This window comes from Callorhinus ursinus, unplaced genomic scaffold, assembly GCF_003265705.2.
Source record: "Callorhinus ursinus isolate GAN/ISIS: 27379988/994484 unplaced genomic scaffold, GSC_fseal_2.0 scaffold33, whole genome shotgun sequence".
In the NCBI taxonomy this organism is placed as follows: Eukaryota; Metazoa; Chordata; class Mammalia; order Carnivora; family Otariidae; genus Callorhinus; species Callorhinus ursinus.
The window spans coordinates 4949804-4967769 of NW_027397095.1; the positions used below are offsets into that span (position 1 = coordinate 4949804).

Genomic DNA, 17966 nt, shown 5'->3' on the forward strand with positions numbered 1-17966 from the left:
CTGTCCCAACCAGCCTGCCCCCCCTGCTCATGTTGCCGTTCTCATGAAGTACTCTTACCGATCATGTTTTCGCTGACATTGTTGTATTTAGAGAATTTTAAGAGTTCTCGAAGGAATGCCATCAAGTAATGGAAAACATTTCTATGGCATCTTGGAAGCTGGGAAATCACCTGTTTTTAAAAAAAGGGGGGTGGGCAGTGAGAACAAGTGAAAGGGAGTAAGAAGAGCTTAAAGCTGTCACAGTAGTTTATAATCCAACCCATACAGGACCCCATTCATCTCTCTTTTATTTCCTCATGACTACCAGAGTCCCTGCCAAATGAAAACTTCCAAGTCAGAATGGTCATAGTGGGGGCGGCCTGGGTGGCTCAGTCGGTTAAGTGTCTGCCTTTGGCTCAGGTCATGATCTCAGGGTCCTGGGATCAAGCCCCACAATGGGCTCCCTGCTCAGCAGGGAGTCTGCTTCTCCCTCTCCCTCTGCTGCTCCCCCTGCTTGTGCTTTCTCTCACTCTCTTTCCCATTCTCTATCAAATAAATAAATAATATCTTTAAAAAAATGGTCACACTGTTTGGCCCCTATACACTCAATGAACAGGCCACATTCACATGTGTGATGTGGTCATCACACATTCACACACATACCGCACCTCACAAGCAGGTTAGTATTAATCTGCTCTTTTCCCATCTCCTCAGACAGGTAGCCATGGCATCTGCCAAGCTCAATGGTTTTCTCTGCAATGTCATGTAGCAGGGATGGGAGCTTCTCCCAATACTCACTAGTCTGACTGAATGGTATTCTCAGCCACTGTGCATCAAAATTATTTCAAGACTAAAAACAAACACCAAGAAGGTACAACCTGGCTGGCTCAGTGAGTGAAGCATGAAACTCTTGATCTCGGGGTTGTGGGTTCGAGCCCCACATTGGGCGTAGAAATTATCTTTTAAAAAAAGATTTTATTTATTTATTTGTCAGAGAGAGTGAGTGCACAAGCAGGGAGAGTGGCAGGCAAAGGGAAAAGCAGGCTCCCCGCTGAGCAAGGAGCCTGATACAGGACTTGATCCCAGGACCCTGAGATCATGACCTGAGCTGAAGGCAGACGCTTAACCAACTGAGCCACCCAGGTGTCCCTAAAAATAAAATCTTAAAAAAAAAAACAAAAAACACTAAGGTGGTTCCTGGGTAGCTCAGTTGGTTAAGCGTCTACCTTCGGCTCAGGTCATGATCTCAGGGTCCTGTGATCGAGCCCTGCGGCAGGCTTCCCACTCAGCAGGGAGTCTGCTTTTCTCTCTCCCTCTGTCCCTCCCCACCCCCGACTTGTGCTCTCTCGCAAATAAATAAATAAAATCTTTAAAAAAAAAAAAAAACACCAAGAAGACAAAAAGGAGAAAGGCTCACAAGTGTCACGGACCCTTCCTGGTAATGTCAGCCAGAATTCCATGATCAGCTTCACCAATCCTATGCCAGAGTAGAGTTATCTGCCCTACTCAATAGGCCAACTAGAAAAGTGTGGCAAATATAACAGAAAATAACCTAAAATTTATGAGTCCCAACTCTCAATGCTGGTATCCTGCCATGAGTGACAAATTCAGACCCATCCTACCACATAGCTAGCTACAGATCTAAAATTGATTTCTCTATGGGGGCACTTGCCCCAGACACATCCTCAGAGCAGTAAAACTCACCTGTCGGCAGTTCTGGGGATCCTGAGCAGAGTCAAGGCATCGCTGATACAGCTCATAACAGATGACGGGCTCTGGCAGGGCTTCCAGGAAAATGAGCAGTGCTTCAGCCACAGAGTGATTACTGCCAGCTGGATTAATTTAAGTCAAGGGAAAGGGGCTCCAGGAAAAAGGCCACACAGAGACCTGATTTGCTTTCTTCCTCCAGCTCCCTCAGGGACAGTTTCCTTCCTATTATTCAGGGCACACTGATCCTAACTGGGGTTTGATATTTTATTGGTCCAGGTATGCTGCAGCTGAGTTGTTACAGAATTGATCAAAGACTCTTGGGAGGTTTGGCTCAACTTGAGAGTCAGGGGAATACGGTGTGCAGAATGACGTTCACACTGCATCAGTCCCTGAAACTAGTCACCAATGTTTCCCATCCTCTTCCATGTCCTAGTGACAACACATGTGGTGGCAGGAGTGATCAATGGCCTGAAGCAGAACAGTACCAGTGCTGTGGGTCCTATGTTCCATGTTTATTAAAAGTCGTTGTTACCTACCCCTTGATTCCTTTCAGTAAGAGTCTGAGACAGAGAGAAGTCAAAAGTTCCTGAAAGGAACTGAAAAACAACTGCAGAGTCAATGATTACCTTATAATAAAAGACAGTTACAAAGAAAGTAAAGATGGAAACACAAAACTCAAATGCGGATGGGAAGAAGAGTTTGGTCAAGAATTCTTCATCCAGCTTCCTAGGCCTTTGTCAAAAAGGATACGGATTGTCTCGGGAATGCTAGTATCCAGACAATCAATGATCTGCTGTAACTCCTCCTGCATTCCAGGGGTTTGGAACAGGTCCTCCTACCAGAGAGGTCACAATGAATGGAACAAGGCAAGAAAATCAGCCCTAAGGTTCTGAAGACCACCCAGGAATCAAGAGAGTGGCAGGGAGGGTATGTGCTATGGTGAGCGCTGTGAACTGTGTAACACTGATGAATCACAGACCTGTACCCCTGAAACAAATAATACATTATATGTTAATAAAAATAAATAAAAAAAGAGAGAGAGAGTGGCAGGATGCAAATGGAAGGGTAATATGCATACTCGTGATTAGGAACAAACATGTGACAAAGGCATCTTTTCCATTTATCATCTGTATAATCCACGTGAAATTTTGTTTCAAAACAGAAAATGATCTTCAAAGGTTTTAGCCTATACCTGAGATGGCAGAGGACTAGATGGCTAGAGTGGGTGATGAGGTGTCCCCACTTCTAGCTTCCTGCCAAGTAGAAGGCAGAGTCCAAATAGCTGAACCACATTCAGATACTGATTCTAGGGAATGCTAGGGCAGGGGTAAATGGCATGCCCACACCAAACCTTGCCTTTGAGTTCTATTACTCCTCAGTAGGTAAGAAAACATTTTCCTCCAATTTAGTCCCAGGAAATTTCTCTTTCTGGGGGGGTTGGGTTGGAGGTAGCTAGCATTTTAGATAGGATTAAAAAAAGAAAACCAAATTAAAGAAATGGGCTTGAAGTTTGCTTTGGACTTTAAAATCTGCAATGCCTACATGAGACCAAAAGCAGGCATTACAGACTGAGGTACACAGCGGTCCAGGGGAAAGTGTGTGTAGTCAGGAGACAGGCGTGCTCAGTTTGGGCCTGGCTCCGTCATCACACTTATGCTGTGGTCTTAGCTGAATCACTTAGGTTGCAGGCTTCAAGTCTCATATCTGTAAATAAGGATACTTCCATCTGCCCAGATGACCTGATAGTGCTGCTCGGTGAATGTAGCTCGGGAAAGTTACAAGCCCTATACTGACACGAGGTATTATCATTTCCTACCGGATTCACACACCTTCCAAAGTTGCAGGGCAGGCCCACAATCACTTACCTGGTGACAGGCGTGCTTGAATAAGTGATCTACCAGAAGCCAGATCTCCTTGGGGACCTGAAGGGGTCTCTCACTGGCACCTTCATCCAAGGGAACCATCTGCAGAAGGGATTTCTCCTAAGAGATGAAAAAGGAGATTCAAAGAGGTCTCAAAAAATTTGTGTAACTTAATCTTCATATTCTGCTTTATGTAGGTCCAATGTGATCTTCATCTCTTAAGATTTGTCACTTTTTCTTACTGGGGACATCCCTGGTCAGAAGGCACTTGATACTGATTCCCACAGTTAAAAGATTTTCTTCCTCTTCTAGATGCTTAACAGTTAAGCATTCCATTTGGGTTTATTACGTTCATCCTGTGGCGCACCGTGTGTTGTAAATCCTCTCAGGGGTGACGCGCAGAATGAGCGCTTTGGCAGTATGGTCACGGTGGAGTGCATGCGCCACCCGAGACCTGGGGGCCGTTCCAGCACAGCGGTCTGTACAGTCCTCGCAGAGGTTTCTGTTGACTTTTAACTTACTATTCTCTCACTTCTTACCACAGATGTTACCGTTTTCATTGTTGATTTAAATGAGGCTCTCTGGTCCTCAGAAATTAAAGACAATTCTCCACATTACACCGACATTCGTGAATATTTCAGGCTCAATGGAAGGTCTAATCTTAAGGCACTAAAACTCGTAACTCTGAAGATCCAAAAATAGTAAACCAAATACAGCATACCAAGAGCCAGAAATACTGTGAAAAGCTTAGGGTCTGAGTCCAGAAGTTACTCTTTATATTAATAACTCAGCAGAGATTTCTCAGGGCTGTGACCCCTTTCACGTACCCTTCTACTTTGATTCTCCTGAAAGAATCTAAGAGAAAAACCCAAAAGTGACAACAACTAAATCTGAACTTGTAAATGGCTGGGGAAATAAACTCAATTATCTTATGTCTATATAGTCAAATAGAAATTATATTAAAAAGGTGTTTGAGGGGCGCCTGGGTGGCTCAGTCATTAAGCGTCTGCCTTCAACTCAGGTCATGATCCCAGGGTCCTGAGATTGAGCCCCGCATCGGGCTCCCTGCTCAGCGGGAAGCCTGCTTCTCCCTCTCCCACTCCCTCTGCTTGTGTTCCCTGTCTCGCTGTCTCTGTCAAATAAATAAATAAAATCCTTAAAAAAAATAAAAAGGTGTTTGAAACAGATTAAAAGTCATATGAAGGCAGCCTTCAGAAAAATCCTAGTGGAGAAAATGGTGAGCAATTTTTTGTATCTTCCCCCCTTTTCCACCTCCAGCTTAAGGGTTATATATTGTGTACTTTCAACTTTAGGCAATTCTGTTAATTCCATCCCCAACCCCCAGCCATGTTGCTTTATGGAAAAGAAAAGAGGTGTTTCACTACTTGCAGAGACTGTGTACACTAGAACAGAGCTAAGGGCTCTGCTTAACATTACGTTCTTCAATAAGCACTGGTCACCTTTTAAAGCCGCTGTACCTTTCTAAGAGAAGAAGAAGAGAAAAGAGCATGACAGTTGGTTACTGTTTAAAATCTACTTTCTTCACATTCATTTTGCTTCCTTTCTTTCTTTCCCTGGGATTCTATCACTTGATATTCATGTTCCCTGTAGCTGCCAGAATTTCTATGAGTGGCTCATCTACTAACTTCTTCCCGGTTGCAATTATTAAATCCAGGCATCCACATGGTATCTGAACCAAAGCACTGTCCATAATGCACTCTGCTCACTTTCTGAACCAAATGCAACACATGTATAGATTTAGCAGATGCCTCCGAACTTACCATATATAAATTATTCAGCACTGATTCATGTACTTTTAAAAAAACTTGACATCCAACTGGCGCTTTTCTTGTACTAAGGCATTAAGGCAATACAAGGCACTGTCTGAGATGAAATTTTCAACATGGCCTGCCATTAACAAGGAAGGGCTGGGAAGCAGAACCGCCTCAATCCTTAGTGGTTTAAAAAGGTTAATAAAATGTCAGTAGGTTATATACATCACCCACTATCCATTTTCAAATTCATGTGTGATAATACAAAATGTCATACTTGTGTCTCTAAAGTCTAGAGAAAGATCATGCACAAGAAACAATACTTTCTCAAAAGTCCACAAATTATCCTGAATTCTAATTTTCAAAGGGAAATCAGGCACACTTTGTTTTCTTTCAACAAGACACATATGGTGCCTGATAAGCCCACACTTTGAAACCATAGTGCTAATAACTACTGCAGAAAACAGTACACCATCCCCATCATCAAAATGCATTAAACTCCACTAAATGGGGAGATCACATTAGATAGTATGTGACAGTGCTTTAAGAATGTTTTTCAAGCCCATGTTTCTCTACTTGATAGGCCTGTATGGAGCCAGACACCCTCCAGTCTGAACATGGAAGGTGGCCCAGCACCGCAGGAATGCTTCACTAGCTTCCTTCACTAGGTATTCAGGAGACCTGGGTTCTAGTCCCCTCTGCCCCACACCCCTGCTGTCAGGAGCAGGAGGACTTGAGTAAGTGTTTCAACCTTCTTGGACCTTGGTTGTCTTGTCTATTAGAATGGAGAAAACACCTTACCCTGTCTGAAGGCACAGCGCTGGACCAGATGATCCCTTCTGATCTCGTTCAGCTCGATGACTCTATGCTCTGTTTCTTAACCATACATCTGTGTATTCTTTCAGTAATTAATCATTATTGCCACTAACCCCAAATCATTCTTAATGCAACAGAAATCCACTTCTGGTTTGACTATCACTGGAAACAGAGGACAGCTAAGTGGTACCCTCCTCCACCTCATGAGCTTTCAGATATATCAAGATAGCTCTTAATTACTTCTCATTTTAAACATACAAATCTGGAACTTGAGTCCTACTGCTTTTATGTACTGGGTCTCAGTGATGACTGGTGCAGCAAAAATCTCTTCTGTGCCTGCAGACACACTTAAAGAGATAGCTGACAGGACTTTGGTGGAGTCTTGTGGAGTCAGAGGACTCTGACATGGGAAAGACTAGGGACAGATTCCAGGAACCACAGTTAACTGTTAATCAAGCCCAGGAAACACATAGCCACCCATGGATTGCATTACCTTTTCTAGGAAGCTGTCTTCTTCCTGAGAGCAGAGCAGGAAAAGAAAGTCATTGACAGCCAGAAATTTACTTGAATTAATTTAAAGAATTAGAAACAGATCAGTATTATTAGAACTCACTAGCTTACTAGATACGTACACTTTAAACAGCTTTAAATTTTCCAAATAAATCATTATTGTTGAAAATGGAACATGTTCTCATATGCAAAGTTCTCTACTACACATATTAAATTTTCATGTAGTTTACTGAGATTATCACTCAAGAAACATACATGCGCAGTCCTAGACTTTTGTGTCCTTTGGCAGCTGACAGCTGACCTGGCCAAATGCCCAGTGGTGGCTCCTTTCCACGTGCTACTTGGAGGCAGGCCCTGCTGCTACACTGTGCGGCTTCTTACCTCATAGTAATGCCACCCGATGGGTGAATGGGAGTCTGACGGCGGCATTCGGAAGGAGACAATTGGCTTTTCCCCTCTGTACTGCCATTCCTCTCACCCTAATTGGCCCCCCAAGCAGTATCCCACACTCTTTTCTCTCACCCCATATCTACTCCCCTCTTCAAAGGACCTGAGAGTCCCCAAACATAGAGGCCCCTCTGAATTGTAAATTTATTTCACTTCAGACCTTTGTGGACCAGAAGACCCATCATTATACCCCCTATCGTGTTTTCCTATAGTGTATAAGAGGAAAAAGAGAAGCAAGGAGAAGGAAGAAGGCACCTTGTTAATGGTCTCCCATCTTTTGTGCTCTTATTACAATCCAGTAACAAGCACCGCAACAATAGTTACCGCCACCATGTAGGGAGCACGTGCCATGTAGTGGGAAGTGCGTAAAGTGCTCATGGACAGTGTCATTTAGTCTGCACAAGTGTGCAAAGTAGCTACTATTCCCATTTTACCAATGAGGAAGCTGAGGCTCTGAGAGCTTAAATTATTTGCCCAAGGTCATACTATTATGTAAGAACTCAGGTCTGACAGACTCTACGGTCATTACCACTATGGTCCCCTAGACAACTCAAAAGGTATAATCTCGCTGCTTCCTGGGCAGAGAGGCAGGGGAAAGCTGTGAAAAAGACAGTGAGAAACAATGCACCATGGTTAGCACAGGTGCTGGTGGTAGAGAGAGAGCGCAGGCACTGGTAGTAGACAGCCCTGGGTTCAAATCTTTGTTCTGCCCCCGATTAATTTTGTACAGACATTAGGCAAGTGACTAAACTTCGTAAAGCCTCAGTTTCTTCATCTCTGAAACAGGGAGAATAATATCTACTTTGTAGGGTCAAGGAGGCAGCCTAAAATCCAGGCATGGCAGGGCAGTGTAGTGCAGTGGACGAGCACCTCCCCAGCCACTCCCAACTGGAATCCTCCCAATTCTGCCATGGGCCACCAAGAATCTGAGTATAAATCACACTTCTCAGGTCTGACAGTAAAAGGAGAAGTCCGGATCTCACTACGAAAGATGTGCAAGAGGCTGGAGGCAGGGGAGTATGTGTTCCCTGATGTTCCAAATAGCAATGCTAAATGCATTTTCCCCAAATGACCGTTATATATATGGTGGGTAGATATTTTAGTATTTTTAGATATATTATGAATTAAACAGGCTCTTGTAGGTTTACCTACACTTCTAAATACCACAGATGAAATGAGATAAAAATAATCAGAGTAATATTGCTTTATGAAGTATACAATATTTATAATATTGTAATTACAATATTTTTTTAATTTAAAAGTCAAATTCTGAGTGCCAAACATCTAATTTCACACAATTTTGGAGTACAACTTTTTAAAAATTTTTTAAAATTTAGGACGACTTATTAAGAAATCAAAAAACCTGCCTACCTAACAGACTTCTCTATTTTTCCTCCCATGAATACATGACACAATGAGTAAAACTAGGCAGAGTTTTCATATACTAACCTGTCCAATCAGGCCCTCAAATAAGTTTTCTTCAAGCAGTGACCATCTACTAGTGCAAGGCATGCCTTTGGGGGGTGTTGGAGGGGGAGGATGAAAAATGATGCTATACAGAAGGAAACAATATGGTCCCTGACTTGGGTTTGCAATTGAGTTGGGGTAAGAAGTCCCAGAATTTACAGCCTGATATTGTTATAACTCACAAATATGGGTTCTCAATAAATGGTTAATAGGAAAAACAAACAAAACAGGGGTTCAAAGGAAGGAGATGGCTTTCAGCTGGGGCTATCAGGGGACTTTTTATAATGGAGATAGGGCCTAACTAGCCCTTAAAAGATTCATAGGATTTTAAAGAATAGAGATGGGGTGGGGACACTACAAGTGGGAGGGGCGAAAATAAACACAGGTTCAGAGAAGGTAAATCCCAAGGTGGGAGTAGGGAAAAGTTGGTCATCTGTTCTATAGGGAGCATGGGGGAATGTTGAGAAAAGTAGTGGGAAATAAATATGAAAAGGAATGTTGAAGTCAGACTTTAGGGGAACTTGAATGACAGGTAAAGCAATCTGGATTGTATTTAGTAGGGATGGGGGTGCCACTGACTACCTTTAAGGAAGTGATAGGCTCCAAAGCTGTATTATATAGGAAGATCAGTTTGACAGCCCTGAAGAGGAAAAATGAAAGGGTAATGATAGAGGCAAAGGGAATTGTTTTTTGTTGTTATTTTTTAAAGATTTTATTTACTTGTCAGAGAGAGAGCGAGAGCGCATGCGCAGCACACAAGCAGGGGGGAGAGGCAGGCAGAGGAAGAAGCAGGCTCTCTGCTGAGCAAGGAGCCCGATGTGAGACTAGATCCCAGGGCCCTAGAATCATGACCCCAGAATCATGACCCCAACCGAAGGCAGATGCTCAGATGCTCAACCGACTGAGCCACCCAGACGTCCCAAGGCAAAGGGGATTCTTAAAAGGCTATCAAGGTAGGTCAAAAAGGAGTAAACACTTTAATAATGGGAAAATAATATATTTTTTAAAATGAATGGATAAAAGAGAAAACTCTGAAAGAAGAATCAAAAGGACTTTGATTAGATACTGGTGGAGGAGCAGCACATTTACAATGAGAGTTTACTTCTCTGGCTACAGGCATATAGTAGATGTAAATAATATTTATTTTAACACTAGGCTTGATTCTGAAAATAGAAACACCACTTAGCCTCCACTAATAAACAGCATACTCCTAAGGTAGTCCTAAGGTTGCTGATAATCACTTAGTTCAACTGACCTGCCCACTCTCTGCAAAAGGCTGTGGGTTGATCACATTTAAAAAGGGAACCTAATTCAGGATTCCCCAGTGGGGCAACCATGGCATGCTACAAATGCACTGCAAATCATTATTCACTCCAACATTCATCCATAGAGGAATTCTGCCAGTAGTAAATGCAGTTAAATAATGTAAAAGAGTCATTTAGAGGCAGATTCAAATTTAAAAATAAAAAGCAGGAAACTGAATGGATATCAAAGTTCTAGAAAGGATTAGTTCATGTGAACTATAAAGAGAAGAAACACAAACCATACACCTAACAGGATAAGAAATGAGTGGCTGGATCAGTAAGACAAAGTAAACACTTAGTGAAAAGACCACTAGGGATGAAGTAATCACCAAGCTGTTATTCTTGTTATTTCAAACTTTGATATAGTTCTCTAAAAAAAACATGTCCCCAAGCAAGTATAGTCTGTCCACCCATCCCTCAACCTTTTTTGTCTCTGTATCTACCAGCAACACCTTTAACCAGATCTGGTTAAGTTCAAACCTGGTCTCTCCATTAGTCCAATCTATAAGCAACACCAGACTCTTCCTCCAGATATGTCAATTTCCAACCTCATACTACTCATAAAAGCCTTCTGATAGTTGTAGATGCTCTGTGGCTCCAGCACACTCATCTGTTGACTTCAAGACGCTCTATCCCCTGCTCCCAACCCACCCAACTAGCCTCACATACTCTTTTTTTTAAATCTTCATTCTTCCCAGGAAAATCTTATAATTTTTCATATATGGTCTTTTTGCTTTCACCTTCTAATATTTATTTTTTTTAAAGATTTATTTATTTATTCATTTGAAAGAGAGAGAATGAGAGAGAGAGCACATGAGAGGGGGGAGGGTCAGAGGGAGAAGCAGACTCGCCGCTGAGCAGGGAGCCCGATGCGGGACTCGATCCCAGGACTCCAGGATCATGACCCGAGCCGAAGGCAGTCGCCCAACCAACTGAGCCACCCAGGCGCCCCACCTTCTAACATTTATTCATGATGTCCCTTACACCTGGAAGAACCTGCTCAGCCAATATGTTAATACATAGTTCTTCAGTACTTGGACTTGACTCAAAATACTTCTATGATGAACCCCAAATCACTTTTCTAGTCCACTTTATTCTTATGTGCTGAATTTGTTTCTAGTTATGTTAATATTACATAAGTCAAATATTCAAAAAGCCAAAATAGGCTGGTTCTGAGATTGATTTTTATAGAAATTAGCTGGTCGATCAATAAGCTTTTACAGCATATAAGGCTTGAGTAAACGGCACAGAAATCCATTGTTAATACAAATTACAAGTTCCACAACTCTCATTCTAAATGTCTTTCCAAAATATTGATTTACCAAACACACTGGATATCAGCTAGTAGAAGTAGTTAATGTTTAGATTACTTTTAACCAAACTGCCTATTAACCTTGATTTAGAATTTAGCCATATTGTACACATAAGTAAACTTTCATCACCACTAAATTACAGAACCCACATAAACCCTGTAATACTTCGTATTCAGTGTGTAATGAATATTGATGATTATGTGCTAGTTAATATGCTAGTTAAAAAACTAGAAAAGAATAAAGAAAATTACAAACAAATTCTCCTCTGTTTGCCATCTGTGCTAATTCCAACTATGCTAGTAGTGGCAAAGTCACTGTCATTGAGAAGGGCAAGAAGAATGAAAAGGACTTATGCCAGTTATTTCATTCCACATTTGGTGGGAAGAGGGTGCGGCACAAGAATCTTTCTGAAAACAGTACATGGAAAGTCAACGTAGGCACTGAACTCATTTCTGTTTTCACCAAAATTTTACTGTAAATAATATAATAGTGGATAATAGGTATCATTATTAATAGCATCATCTCACGGGATCTGAAATATCATTTTGGGTCTTAGAACAAATAGGAACAATTATAAGAAAGCACTGGAGGTCAAAATCAAGTCAAAACAGAGTGGGAAGATATTACAAATGGGGTTATAGATAATCTTAGATTTCTTATTTATTGCCCCACACTAATATGGATAACTTCATCATCAATGAGATACAGGAATTTAATAAAATGTGACAGGCTGTGGAAAGAATCAGAACCCTATATTTTGCCTTCAGCTCAGGTCATGATCCCAGGGTCCTGGGATGGAGTCCCACATTGGGCTCTCTGCTCAGCGGGGAGTCTGCTTCTCTCTCTCACTCTCCCTTTGTGTTCTCCCTCCCTCTCTCTCAAATAAATAAATAAAAACTTAAAAAAGGAACCCTATATTCTACAAAATAAAAGCTTTAAAAGAATAAATGATGACCACACATTCACAATTTAGTAAGAACTCAGAATTTCATAATGAAAAAATTATCAGGGTTCTATTTTTTTAAACCTCTAATCACTTGTGCACAAAAAAGAAGGAAAAGGGCTTCCTACAGACCGATTAACTCTATTAAAGATTTTGGCTACTTCCTATTCATGGTCAAACAATGAATTACCTGATAATATTTTAAACAAAATAAAACATTTTCACACTGGTTAAGCCTCCTTCCAGTCACTCTAATTAATACAGGACAATTACAATAAAAGGTATCATAATGCCTCTGCCAACTCTGACCAAAAATAAAACTAGTTTCCAGTTTATAGGAAATAAAGTGAAAGGAAGGAGTATGAAAGGATTAAACTTAAACAGTTACCAAGAGGAAACAGACAAATTTAGGAAATGGTGGATCCTTGATTGGGCAACTGTCCTGGACTTTTAAAAAGTCAATGTCATTAAACAAATAAAAGGGGAGAACTGTTCTACTCTAAAAGAGACTGTAGAGGGGCACCTGGGTGGCCCAATCAGTTAAACATCCGCCTTCAGCTCAGGTCATGATCTGGGGGTCCTGGGATGGAACCCTGAGTTGGGTTCCCTGCCCAGTGGGGAGTCTGCTTCTCCCTCTGCCCCCCCTGACTCGTGCTTGGTCTCTCTCTGTCAAATAAATAAAATCCTTAATATTTATTTGACAGAAAGACACACAGCAAGAGAGGGAACACAAGCAGGGGGAGTGGGAGAGGGAGAAGGAGGCTTCCCGCCGAGCAGGGAGCCCAACACGGGGCTCGATCCCAGGACCCCAGGATCATGACCCGAGTCGAAGGCAGACGCCTAACGACTGAGCCACCCAGCCGCCCCTCAAATAAATTAAATCTTAAAAAATAAATAAATAAAAGAGACGCAGAGACCTCACCAAAGGTGATTCATTACATGAATCCAGATGAGATTTTGGCTTCAAAAACCTACCAAAAAATTCTTGGGACAACTGGAGAAATGGAAATATGGAGTGGGCTAGTTTTCTTAGGCATAATAATGGTATTGTGCTTATAAAGAAATTGTCTTTTTTCTTAAGAGAGGCAGGCTAATGTGTTCACCAGTGAAGTCACACATCACTACTTCATTTCAAATGGTACAGCAAAAAAAAAGAAAAACATCTATATCTGCAAGGCACATGGGGATTCACTGTATTGTTCTTTCCATTCTTCTGCACGTTTGCCACTTTCATAATTAAAAGGTGGAAAAAAGAAAGCTGGGAAATGGTGTTTAGGATGGAGGTAAGGGGGCAGGGAAAAAAAGGGGAAACTTCATTTGGAATATATCCTAAATGGTGAAATATTAAATTTGAAAAACAGAATATAGTAGTAAAAGAGAAAACAAGTATCATAAGAAATACCAGAATGTAAGGATGTGAATTTCTGAAGAAAATGGTTCTCTCTCAAACAGAGGTAATACACACAGTCATGAGAGCTCTAGGGAAACAAGTATAATTCCAAGAAAGAATGCTGGGACTGGACTCAAATGTTTTAATCTGCCATCTGAGTCATAGCTAAAACAATTCCATGGCAACAGAACAGATCACATTCAGACAAGCCAGCAGCCTGCGCGCTGGTCTAGCCCTCCTCACTAGATGATAAAATCACTGCTCTGGCGAGGCTGGAAAGATCAACATGAATACTAATAGAAATGATAAAGTATGGCTGTCACATTGCCTCATTTTCTTTGGTAAAAGACCAAGAGTATGCTTTTATAGCCCAAAGATGTCTGCATGCTTTGGGTGCAGCAATATTTTCATCTAGAAGAAAAGTTCTTAATAGGATGAACTTGTTACTAAATCAGTTTGTTACTGAAGATAATAAGCATTTCTTCCATAAGGACACTGATATTAGAGCTTGATGTCAGGGAGGGGAAATCCTACTCCTTCCTTTTGTTAAGTGTGTTCCATTAAACATGGAGCAAACTTCAGGGCACAATATAATCATCCGGGATGCTGATAAAATGCAGGTTCCTAAGCCCTGCGCCCCGTGGCTGTGATTCCATTGCCAAAGGTGAGTAGGGGTAGTGGTGGAGAATGTGTACTTGTTCAAGGATCCCTGGGGGATTCTGAGGCAGGTACTCTGAGGTTCATTTACAGGTCTGGGCTGCAACATGCAGCCAAGTTTGGGATTAGATATGATGATACAGTGAGGAGTTACTGAACTGGGAATCAGAAAGTCTGGGGGACAGACTTGTCACTAATTTATTCCACTTTGGGCAAGTTCTTGTCTCCATGCCTCAGCTTTCTCATGTGTTTAATGAGGATAATACTGCCCCCCCCAATTACTGTACCTTGCATACATGCTAATTTATACAAGGGTGACTTAAAGCATGAAGAGCATAACAAATAAGCATCAGACCTTTGAGAAGGGAGCCTTTAATCTAATTCAGTGAACTTAGTATTACATGTTATATTCCTGACAAGAGCCAATTACGGATTGCTCTTTTCTCTTTCCTTTTAGGCTTACCTAATGAAAGTAGTGCTAGAGTAAAGTGACATTCTTGTTCTTATTTATCACCTGCCAATTCCAACCCCAACAAAAGAGAAAGCACAGAGACAATGAGGACATCCCTTAAGTATTACGAAAATTACATCTAGAGGAGGTTCCATGTCTTAGAATGTTTCTTACCAAGTCTATGAGTTTGGTGACAGGAACTTCCCGGATTGGTCTTTTCATTCGGCACAAAGCCTCTAAGGATGTACCAAAACAACTTGGGAGGTAATTTCCACTAATGGTCAAGAAGTAATCTTTGCCTCGATCCAGGTGAAGGACTAGAATATCTTCAATCTTATCTTCCCCTGAATTCAGGATGGTCACAGAGTCTTTGCTGACATACACATCAAGGGAAATGTCCACTGTCTCATCTGAAATGTAAGAAATAACACATGGTAACAGAAACTTCTGGTGGAAGAGCAAAAGGAAGATGAGAACCAACAGAAGTCGTGCCCTCTAAAAAATCACCAAATGATGGAAGAGACACTGGACACACAGAAGAGGTCTCCCCAATATAATGACAGTGAAGGTAAGAGACATGTGGTTAGAAAACAAGAAGTTAAACAAAGGGAGGCATGGGAGTCATGGGGAGATGGTACATTGCAAGCAGAGACAATGGTAAAGGGACAACTCACTTGGCTCCAAGTAGCCCTCAAAAGGTTCAGCCCGAAGCCATGGCTTGCAGTACTGGCTGTCATTAAGTTTAGGGATGAAAGAAAAATGGCAGGGAACCTGTCCATTGTTGCTGATCTGGAACTTCTCCTTTTGTAGTTGCCGAAACTTCACATTCTCAAACACAAACTGGGGAATAACAGACAGACACAAACATGCATCACTAGTAGGGGGAGTATGTCAGTTGGATTATTCCATAGAGAATATGAATAAAGAATAAAGTAATTATTAACCAGGTGTGCAACTGCTGTATGCATTCACCAACTGAGCCAGCTGTACACCATGCCCTCTCATTTCCTACTGTATTCACACCAGCAGAGGAGGAATTAGGCAGCTCTTGCTACTTCTCTAGGCTACTCTGATTGTTCCTGAGATCCTAAGAGGGTAACCCAACCTTGGGTCAGGACATTCATCCCGTGACCAAGTCAGTCCTGGTTCCTGAGGTATGAACTAACCAGCAACTCTGAAATATTAAATAAGAGCGGGTAACATCTGAGGGCTTACTTCGCGCCAGGAGCTATTTTAAGAGCTTCACATGTATTAACTCATGTAGTCCGCACAACCACCCCTTTAACCAGAAAAGGAAACTGTGGCTCTGAGAGAGTTAGACATGCGCCTCTAAATGACAGTGCTGGAATGCAAATGGCGGCGGTCTGACTCCAGCACACATGGTTTTCACCACTTCGCTGTACTGCCTCCTCCACCAAACATGGTTTCCACTGTACTAACCGTGATGGGCAGTAGATGGGGAAGCCATGTATTTTTGCTCACCTCCCTCCTGCTGAGTTCTAAGGAAGGAAGGAAGTCATTTTCCATCCTGTCCATAATGCGTACAATATCTTCAAACACTTTCCGATACCTCCGTTCATCCACAACCTTTACCTGAAAGAAAACAAACCCTCTTCTCAGTCTTACATGCTCCTAGCTCATCTTCCCTTGAGACTACCTAACAATTTAAAATGGGTTGTTACAGCAATCGTTTAAAATAAACCATGGTGCAAACAACATCCTCAAACACTTTCTGAAATATCACTCCATCCACAACTTTTACCTCAAAGAAAACAGATCCTTATTTTAGTCTTGTGTGTGCTCAGCTTGAATCTCTAAGAGTCTAACAATTTTTTTAAATGTCACTAAAACAAATATAAATTAAAGTAAGCATTACAGCATTACCCACTTTATGGTAAAGATAAGGTTAATTGGTTAACTTGCTGGAAAAGTCAAACCTCGGTGCTAAGAAGCTTGGCAGTAGTATTTGGGAAAATTATTTTCTTGCTCCATTGTTATTTGGTGGTGGGGGAAATGTGACAATTGTGGCAGAAATTATTTCCTGCGTTGCATAAAATAAGTGTCGAGACATACCTACTACTGTTTCTAACAATGATCACAAAGCATTGAAACAGCAGAAAAAATGACTGAAGCATTTAATTCTATTAGCTGCTATGCACAATGCCAAGAATCATAATGTCAATGCACAGATTATATAATGCTAAAGGTATGTTAGTAAATAGATCTTATGGCCATTTTAGAAAATGGCCAATACAAAATGCCCTAGATTAGAGTAAAAGCATGCCAACGGACAAATCATTTCAACTAATAGATCAAAAACATTTCCCATCTGACACAGCACATTTGGCTTCCTGATATAGCTGTGTGGTTTTTTTTTCATTATTAAAACTTCATAGAAATCAATGCCAAAAATGAACACAATTAACATAGCATTTTAACTTATTGAGGTCTTGGTTTCTTTTTAGAATAGGAAAATTTACAAATTCAGTATCAAAAAAAAAGGACCGGTGCATGTAGAAGAGGTTGTAAATCAAATGTGGAAAATAAGAGCATCAAAGCTGAGCCAAATATCTCAAAGACTGGGAAGATTTTTACAAATCTAAACCATAACGCTTAGAGAAATGAGGAGCAAGCAATCACTAGAGTCCACACTATAGTGTTAGGTTAAGAGGAATTTTATACTTTTAAAATATTTTTATAAAATTTTGCAACTGCTTTTTCATAAAGTATTTTACATGTGTCATCTTTTCACAACAACCTGCAAAGCTACCAAAGCAAGGATGATTCTTCTGATCGTTGAGAATATCGAGATATAAAAAGATCAACTAAGTTTCTCCCTGCCACAGTTAATACCAGATGTATCTGGACCTCTAGTGCAAGACCATTCCCAAAATACCAGGTATACAACAGGATTAATTCAGGTAGGTCTTAAAGATACAGATGCCTTGGGGCGCCTGGGTGGCTCAGTCATTAAGTGTCTGCCTTTGGCTCAGGTCATGATCCCAGGGTCCTGGGATCAAGCCCCACATTGGGCTCCCTGCTCAGCGGGAAGCCTGCTTCTCCCTCTCCCACTCCCCCTGCTTGTGTTCCCTCTCTCGCTGTGTCTGTCTCTGTCAGATAAATAAATAAAATCTTTAAAAAAATACAAAAAAAATACAGATGCATTGGCCTACTGCAGTTTTTAAAAGCTCCCTAGGCAATTTCTATGTCCACCAAAGTCTGAGAACCAATGCAACAGATCTCATTACCAAGTACCGGGGTGGAAACCCTATCTCAGCTTAATCTCAGCCAGCCCACAGCACGTCTTCTAAAGTTAATTGGCCATTGAACACTTGGTCCCTTTGT

The 17966-nt window shown here is 41.4% G+C and overlaps 1 protein-coding gene across 7 annotated transcripts in view; it reads right to left on the minus strand.

Annotated features, from left to right (window-relative positions):
- Nucleotides 1-17966, minus strand: part of OCRL (OCRL inositol polyphosphate-5-phosphatase) — a 64142-nt gene that overhangs the window by 2580 nt on the left and 43596 nt on the right. For 6 of the 7 annotated variants that reach the window (XM_073879170.1, XM_073879165.1, XM_025852513.2 and 3 more), the window contains 8 exons: nt 16104-16214; nt 15296-15461; nt 14796-15031; nt 6633-6656; nt 3555-3671; nt 2440-2524; nt 1684-1811; nt 59-170 (listed from right to left, as the gene is read on the minus strand). In XM_073879170.1, the coding sequence (XP_073735271.1) occupies nt 59-170; nt 1684-1811; nt 2440-2524; nt 3555-3671; nt 6633-6656; nt 14796-15031; nt 15296-15461; nt 16104-16214 (979 nt within the window). The remainder of the gene's footprint in view (nt 1-58; nt 171-1683; nt 1812-2439; nt 2525-3554; nt 3672-6632; nt 6657-14795; nt 15032-15295; nt 15462-16103; nt 16215-17966) is intronic. The other variant, XM_025852514.2, reaches the window with a different exon arrangement.